The following is an 8,380-nucleotide window of genomic DNA, read 5'->3' as shown; positions in this document are numbered from 1 at the left end:
GGCCCTTTTTCTGAAGACAAAACCCCAGTGAGTCAGAGCTCAGTTGTGATGGGAGTGGTGGAAAGAGCCTTCTTTGTGGAAATACTGCTTAGCCACTAGGGATTTAGGGAGAACAGCACAGTCATCCCACTGTCCAGAAAACTCTCACCTGTGATGGGGCAGAAACCTAGAATGAATACATCCATGTACATAGGCAGCAGCCTAGCAGTTCTGCCTCTGTTTCCTTCTTCATCTTCATCAATATATTGTCTGAAAGCAGAGTGATAGCTAGGATTATGTTCCTAAAGCCCAACAACAGCTTTTTAAATGTTTTTTCCAATGAACAAAAATTGTTTTTCTCTCTTTTCCATCTTCTTCCTTTGGGAGGGAAAAGAAAGAAAGAAAAATAAATTACTGTATTGGCCATGTCCAAAAAATAAATGTTTCATTCTCTTCCCAGTTTGTCACCTCTCTGACAGTAAATGGGTAATAAATGTCATCATTAGTTCTGTGAAATTGTGAATGATCATTGTACTTGTCAGAGTTATGAAATCTTTTAAAGAACTCTGTCTTTACAGTGTCATGATTATCGTATGCATTGTTCCCCTGGTTTTGCTTACTTCACTCTTCCTCAGTTCATAATGCAGGACTCTCTGAAATGCTACCTCTTCTCATTTTTTGTGGCACAATAGAATTCTATTGCATTCATATTCCATAATTTGTTCACTCATTCTTTAATACATGGGCATCATTCTTTGCCACCACCAAGATTGCTACAATAAGTAGTTTTGTTGTATGGATCCTTTTCCTTCTTCCTTCCTTCCTTCCTTTCTTTTCTTTTCTTTTCTATTATTTCTTTTCTTTCTTTCCCAATGGTATCCCTGGGTGAAAGGGTATGTACAGTTTAATAACATTTTGGGCATAATTCACTTGCTTTCCAGAATGTCAGGACCAGTTCCCAGCTCCACTAACAGTGCATTAATGTTCTTCAACAATGGCTCTTTTTAAAGATAGCGTGTGTGTCCTTTTCCCAGGCCTTTGCATGTGTCCCAAAGATTGGCTCTCTGTTCCTAATTCAGAATCTGAGGATTCTCTGGAGAAATAGGACCTTATTCCAGAAGTTAAAGAAGCCTGTACAGGATAGCCAAGAGCTTTAAGGGCAAGGCCTTAGATGGAAAAGATTTTGGAAAGGGAGACAGTCAAAGGGTGGGGCTGGGACTGCAGAAGAAAGAACCCTGTTCCTTGCCCCTAAAGTTTGTTTATATTTTTGTAAAGCAACTATTCAAAACTACCTACACACACACACACACACACACACACACACACGTTTTTTAAATTCAATTGTTTCTCTTGCTTTGAGTGGGCCTTAATGGAGTAGCATTTACAGATCTTGCCCTAATGGGATGACTTCCTAAAAGTAAGCTGCCAGGAATTCAGATCTTTGGACTGAAGTTCTTAGAGTCCACATTCCTGCAAAATATAAATGGTACGGGTTATCCTTGGGCACATATCCTTGCTGTGTGTTTCTGGCAAGCACCCAAATTGGGTTACTTTGAGTTCAGGAAGTCTCTGCACATTGGCACTTTGCTTCCAGCTCTTCCTTCCTAGATACTTCATTGAAATAAATACTCCTTGGATGGCATTTCTTTTATACTACTTTGTATTAGGGCTATTTGTATGCATACCTTATCTCTCCCACAAAAATATAAGCCCTTATAAAGCAGGAGGGATGTCTCATTAACCTTTATTCCCCTCATAGTAGCTTCATTCCATGTTTTTTTTATTAATTTTATAATTATAAAAATTTTTTTGACAGTACATATGCATGAGTATTTTTTTTTAATAACATTATCCCTCGTCATTTTTCCAAATTTTCCCCTCCCTCCCTCTATTCCCTCCCCTAGATGACAGGCAATCCCATACATATTAAATGTGTTACAATATAACCTAGATACAGTATATGTGTGTAAATCCAATTTTCTTGTTGCACAGTAAGAATTGGATTCTGAAGGTATAAGTAACTTGGGTAGAAAGACAGTAGTGGTAACAGTTTACACTCAATTCCCAGTGTTCCTTCTCTGGGTGTAGCTGTTTCTGTCCATCATTGATGGACAGTGAGTTGGATCTTCTTTATGTTATCCACTTCCATCAGAATATATCTTCATACAGTATCGTTGTTGTATAATGATCTCTTGGTTTTGCTCATTTCATTCAGTATCAGTTCATGTAAATCTCTCCAGGCCTCTCTGTATTTCTCCTGTTGGTCATTTCTTACAGAGCAATAATATTCCATAACCTTCATATACCATAATTTATCCAACCATTCTCCAATTGACGGACATCCATTCATCTTCCAGTTTTTAGCCACTACGAAAAGAGCTGCTACAAACATTTTGGCACATGCAGGTCCCTTTCCCCTCTTTAGTATTTCTTTGGGATATAAGCCCGATAGCAGCACTGCTGGATCAAAGGGTATGCACAGTTTGATAACTTTTTGAGCATAATTCCAAACTGCTCTCCAGAATGGCCCATTCCATGTTTTTTGAATGTATAAATGACCCTCAGGTGGTTTTCTCTTAAACACTACATATATTTTCCACAATATGGCATTTGACTTGCTAAGTACAGCTCAGATTCCTGCCTCCTCCCAGTTTTTACCTTTATTACCTATTCCAGGTGCCGCCATGCTGCCATTGCCAGGTACTTTGGGGATGCACCCCCTTCCTGCTCCAAAGGCTGTGACCATTGCAAGAGCCCCGAGGCTGTTAGGAAGCAGTTGGATGCTTTGGAGAGGAGCAGTAGCTGGAGTAAGACACAAATCAGAAGCTCTCGTGGGAATGACTCTGACTCAGAGCTGTATGAGGGTGGCCGTAGGGGCTATGCTGGCTTTGGCAGGTAAGGGGAGCTTGGTAGCCTGCGGGTGGTGGAGGGAGGAAGAATATCCTAGCCCATTTTGAGGAAGCTCTGTTCATTTTCCTCACTATTGTTGGCCCAGCAAGGGGTTTTCCAACCTGTTAGTTCCTGGATCCCATAACTGGTCATGTTTGCAGTCTCATGTTGGGCTAGCCTGGGCTGTGGACTTAAGGGAGGCTTGTTGGGGAAAGCCTGCCAGATGACCACAGAGGTTGCTGTGAGGAGGGTGGAGGAAGCCAGCTTGGGACTGGGGATCCTCACTCTCAGCTTGACATTCAGATATGATGAGGACTCAGAAAGCAATGGAGCCGAGGGCAGCGATGAAACCCAAAAACGGGAGTGGAATCTTTTCTACCGGAATCAGATGAACCTTCGAAAGGTAAAAACTGGAGATTTGGCATGGAGAAATGTCTCCTTTAACTGGTTTTTGTCACCCTAAGTTGATAATACAGGACACTGCCCTGAAATGAAGCCAAGCACTGGGAATGTAAATATTAAAAAGAGAATGCAGTTCTTGCCTTCGAGGAGTTTACATTCTAATAGAGGAACAGTGGCCAAAGGACTGTTTTGGTTTAGAAAATTACAGGGATGGTGAATGGAGCCATAAAGCAATAGATTGAGGGGAAGCTAGGTGGCGCTGTGAACAGAGCACCAGCCCTGACGTCAGGATGACTTGAGTTCAACTCTGATCTCAGACATTTAATGTTTCCTGGCTGTGTGACCCTTGGCAAGTCACTTAACCTCAATTGCCTCAGGGGAAAAACAAATAGATTGACACACCCTTTTCTGTAGTCATGGTAGTATGAATTTGATATCAAACTGAACAGAGGGAGAGAGAGAGGGAATGATATTCCTTTGGTAGCAAGATGGCTGCCAAGAAGTTGGCAAGTGATGTCCTAAGTGTGGCCGGGGCTCCTCAGAAGATGGCACCCACCCTTCCAGGACTGAAAGGGTTAAGTCACCCAGGGCATGGCCAACAACTAGAAAAGAAACCTTTTGCCCTTCTGACCTTTTCAGTTGCTGGGTTAGGAGATGTCCACTGTAGACTAAGGGTACAGGAGGGCTTGATGAGTTCATTGTGTCTTTCCATAGGGTAAAGAACCCAAGAAAGAGGAGTTCATTCCCCCAGGTGGGTGTATGATTGGCCCCAGAGCTGGGTAAGTAGGGAACTCAGGGGAAAGACTGAAGGAACAGGAACCCTAGGTCTTAGGTCATGGGCAATGAGGAGAGAGCCTGATTCTTCCAGACCCTTCTATTCCTTCTGCAGATGATGACTGTCCCCTAAAGGAAGCCTCCAGCAGGAAGATTCCCCGACTTACTGTGAAGGTGAGGAACAGGCCTGCCCTCTGGCCTCTGGCCCTTCCTGCCCCTCCAGCAGCTGCCTGGATTTGTCTAACTCTCCTTTCCCTGGTTCTCGGGTAACAGGCTCGGGAACACTGCTTGAAGATGTTGGAGGAGGCCCTGAGCAACAATCTGCACACTGTCTGCCCTGCCGAGAGGTAGGGTTCATAACAACAGGAATCACAGCCATCTGCACTTTTTTCTTTATATTCAGCCTGCAGGGAGGCCAGAAGCTCATAAATTTTAAGTCTTTGGTATCCAGGGAGACCCACCTGTGGCCCTCCTCACCGAGGAGAGGCCATTCCCATCCGAGTCAGACTCCTCACCACCAGCCCACCTCCAACAAGCTGGCAAGATGGCCTAAGTAAAGTTTATTTCCCGATTGCTCCACTAGGGGGAGACCTTGACTAAAGCTGGAGTAATGGAAAGAGCCAGTCCTGGTTACAGAGAAAGGAAGCAGAGGGTCCTCCCTGGGATTTCTCCTCCTCAAGGCCCCTGTGGCCTGTCTCAGATACCAGACCAACTTGGCCCATAGTTAGAAAGTTTGCTTCATGCTCTCTCCTTCTCCTGCCTAGAGACCTCAGCCATAGAAACCAGGTGGATAACCACCCAGCAGTGGGGGAGTCAGGGGCAGTGTAAAGACCTCTTCTGGTCACAGTGCTACAAGGGGACTTGGGAGCTGGCCACAAGCCTCCCTGACGTTCCCACACATGCACACACAGGACTGACCAGAAGGCCCGTGCAGTGGAGCTGGAGTATGAGGCATTCCGAAGTACCAAGATGGCCAATCTATACAAGGCCAATGTGTTGAAAAAGGTAGGCATTTCAGTGTAGGGCGTGGGACCCTGGGGAAGAGGAAGAACGTCTGGTTTAGCTCTGAGTCTCCCTTTAAGGTCCCTGATCCTAGGACAATTGGAAGTGCCTTTTTACAAGGTAGCCTCTTTTCTTTAATTCTTCCCAGCTCATTACTTCTGCCTTGTAAGCACCAGGGGTTGAACAGAGTGTACATGTAAACCGTTCTTTCTACCAGATGTTATTTTGACAGATCACAGATCACTTGGGATTTTTTGACCTCTTATTTGCAATACAATTGGATTGATTTACTGTATTCTTTACTCATCTCTTCCTTTTTTGACCCCAAGGTGGCAGAAATCCATAAAGCCTCCAGTGATGGCAAGCTCTATCCTTCTGGTGATGGTGGGGACCAGAACCATGAGGACCAGATTGTGCTGCTTGAAGAAGACATCCGACCAGCCTCCCAAGTATATTCAGTGAGTGGGGCGGCGAGGGGTCGGTGAAGGGCAGAAGGCACCTTGTTTGGTTTAGTAGGCTTCATGACATTGAACCAGAAACAGATGTGTTCATGACACCACTCAGCATGTGCTTTGCTAACAAAGCAAAGATTTTATCCACTTCTCTCCTGACATGTCTTCTTCTCATTTGAGGCATCCTGAGGTACCTCATTTATCACTTTCAGAACTTGGGATATTGTAACCCTGATTCCTTGGGCCCTGCTAAGGAAAGGATTCCATCCCTCCAAGAGGTTCTGCCTTCTTTCTTCCTGCCTTCTATATTGTTTCCTTCTTCCTCATAGGGGAAAAGCTTGATAGGACTATAGCAGGTTGAATGGGATCCTGATGGTCAGACCCCTGCATCATCTTCTTTTCATAGTTCAAATCAAAGCGGAGAGGAGCTGGCTTCCGGACAGGCTCCAAGCCCTTCCAAACAGCCGCTGAGCTCTTGCAGAGACCTTTGATTGAGGAGCAGGTACCATCTGTTGGTCCAGAAGGAGGAGGGCAACCTTGCCCAAGAGACACCTCCCAGCCAGAAAAGAAGGCAGACTCCCTCCCAGAGCAGAGAGTTCTTGGGGGAGGCTTTGAAAGAAGTGGACCATTGCCTGAAAAGAAGGCTAAAAGATCCCTTGGGGACCAGCCTGTCATCAAGTCTCAGGCCAGCAAGAAGCAGCAGTTGCTGGCCAGGGCAGCCAAAAATTCTCAGGAGATAACCCGGTTCTTCTCTCACCAAGGGGCAAAGAGCCCATCCCAGCCTGGCCCATCATCCTCGAAAACAGTGGACTTGAAGCCCTCTCCTGAAAGAACTCAGGAACCTGAGTTAGCTCTGGGAAATAGTATAATGGAGGAGGACAGAACCCTAAGGCATTTGTCTGCCCTGAGCCAGGTAGAGCCCCCTGGTGAGCTGGAATCAAGGTAAGGAAGCTAAGCACCCCAAAAGCTTAGAGACCTCCAAAATCACTAAAAGTAGACTCATCACTTTCTGAGCAGGAGTGGAGGGTGGAGAGAACTACTCACAGTGACTGGGAGGGTGGAATGAAAGCCCTAAACTGAGGCTACTGAGGTTTGAGGAGGAACTTGAGGAACCAAGACACCCACTTTCTTCTCCCCATCCTCCCCACTTAGCATCAACGTCAAATCTGAAGTCCAGCCTATCCTCACAGAGGACAGCCGGCCAAGGAAACGGTCCAGATGCCCTCAGGTATCATTCTAGAACTCAGTCTCTTCTGCCTAAAGATAGGCTGGGATGAGGAGAATGAGGGAAGGAGTCAGCTGCCAGAAATTTGCTGAAGGAGTTTTGGTGGGTCTGCTAGATTCTTTAGAATTAATTTGAGATTCCCCAAGCTGGTTATGCTTCTGCCCTGAAGGAGCAAGATTGAGGTTAGTTCAAGTCTAATATTAGTCTGGTGAAGAAATGGAACCTAGAGTTGACTAATCCACTGTGGGATTCCAGGCCCAGGGGATTCCAGAGAAGCAGACCCAGAAGAAGCCTCGACCCACATCTAAACCCTCCATTTTGATACCCCCTGAGGCCAAGATCAACAACCCTTCCAAAAAAGAAGTGAGTTTTGACCAAAGTATAGAGAACCAAGGTCTTAACCGGCTCCTAGACCCAAGATCCAGGACTCCAGGTGTCTCTCTGAAGGAGACTGCAGACATCGTAGTCAAGTACCTGACCCCTTTCTACAAGGAGGGCAAGTTTGCATCCAAGGTAGGGAGTGTAAACCCCTTCCTCCTCTAATGCCTTTAGCACACAGGTGTTAGGACCAGGAGGCTCAGGGAGATGGGGAATGGTCAGCCCTGAGGGTGGGCGGCTTCCTTTCCTTCAGGTCTGTCGCTTCCTCATACTAGGCTACAGGAAGGAAGCCGTCCCCAGGTAAGGGGCTCATGCGCAGTTTGGGGATATGATGAGACTTATCAGCTTTTTCTCTGTCTTTTTGCTTTCCAGGAATTATTTAAAGGGTTTGCCCGCCACCTTTCCCACTTGCTGACCCAAAAGATGCCTCCTTGGGGAAGTGGTGAGTGCCCTGGGCCTTGCTTTGGGAGACTGAGGGGAAGCACCTTGTGAACAGGGGACAGGGCCTCATCCTTCCACCTATTTGCAGTGAAAGAAGAGGCCCAGAAGCTCATCAAGCAGTTTTTTCAAAACCGGACTAAGTGTGAGAGTGAAAGTGACTGGCTGGACCTGCCTGGCTCGATTCAGACATAACTGAGGCTGGGAAGGAGGAGGACTGCTATCATCTGGAGAGGCCCCAGGCCTGTCAGTGACTTTAGCTCTGGGCCTGACCAGCTTACGGGAGACTGGCTCTGGGCCATGGGCTCATGGCTTTGGAGGACTGGGGTGGGCATGGAAAAAGTGCTATAGCTGCTGCTGCTAAGGAAGAGCTTCCCCCTCTCCCAGGGTCTCAGGTTCTGCCTGTGCAAGAGCCTTATTGGTGGCGGGCTGTCTTGAATACCTCCATGCCTTGGGCTAGAGCTGAGTCCATACTTTTCTACCTGTAAAGCTAGAAATCTCCTCTGTAATTGCTGCTTCCTCATTCTTGTGGCTGGGCTTTATTGATTGGCTCTCTGGAAGAAGGGACTAGCTCTGGGGTGGGGAATTTGGAGGGTGCCTCCACTGTACTTTTTGATAGTGGGCTGTTAGTACTATTGTTTGTCTACGTGCCTATATTCCACCTTCACACCCTCTATCTCCCTCTGAAGCCATATCTACCAGTTTTGCTCCCAAGGTGAATGAGACCCTGGGACCCTCTCAGAAGCCATATTTGTCCCAGGTCCATCTGCTAGAGTCAAGATGGCCTGTTAATGTTTACAAATCAGAATAAAGGTTTTTATTCTGATCAGGCTCAGCTCTA

At 46.3% G+C, this 8,380-nt stretch overlaps 1 protein-coding gene across 2 annotated transcripts in view; it reads left to right on the top strand.

Moving 5' to 3' along the window:
- The window catches only part of RECQL5 (RecQ like helicase 5), a 39,702-nt gene extending 31,328 nt beyond the window's left edge, over nucleotides 1-8,374 (top strand). For both annotated transcript variants that reach the window (XM_074265115.1, XM_074265117.1), the window contains 12 exons: nucleotides 2,656-2,874; nucleotides 3,172-3,271; nucleotides 3,985-4,021; nucleotides 4,160-4,218; nucleotides 4,318-4,391; nucleotides 4,956-5,049; nucleotides 5,376-5,504; nucleotides 5,905-6,440; nucleotides 6,651-6,726; nucleotides 6,979-7,236; nucleotides 7,474-7,543; nucleotides 7,631-8,374. In XM_074265115.1, coding sequence (XP_074121216.1) covers nucleotides 2,656-2,874; nucleotides 3,172-3,271; nucleotides 3,985-4,021; nucleotides 4,160-4,218; nucleotides 4,318-4,391; nucleotides 4,956-5,049; nucleotides 5,376-5,504; nucleotides 5,905-6,440; nucleotides 6,651-6,726; nucleotides 6,979-7,236; nucleotides 7,474-7,543; nucleotides 7,631-7,734 — 1,756 coding nt within the window. In that variant the 3' untranslated portion in view covers nucleotides 7,735-8,374. The remainder of the gene's footprint in view (nucleotides 1-2,655; nucleotides 2,875-3,171; nucleotides 3,272-3,984; nucleotides 4,022-4,159; nucleotides 4,219-4,317; nucleotides 4,392-4,955; nucleotides 5,050-5,375; nucleotides 5,505-5,904; nucleotides 6,441-6,650; nucleotides 6,727-6,978; nucleotides 7,237-7,473; nucleotides 7,544-7,630) is intronic.
- The last annotated feature ends 6 nt before the right edge of the window (nucleotides 8,375-8,380 follow it).

Source organism: Sminthopsis crassicaudata, chromosome 4 (assembly GCF_048593235.1).
Source record: "Sminthopsis crassicaudata isolate SCR6 chromosome 4, ASM4859323v1, whole genome shotgun sequence".
In the NCBI taxonomy this organism is placed as follows: Eukaryota; Metazoa; Chordata; class Mammalia; order Dasyuromorphia; family Dasyuridae; genus Sminthopsis; species Sminthopsis crassicaudata.
Note: the sequence above shows the minus strand (reverse complement) of the source record. Positions and strands in the feature narration are given on the sequence as shown.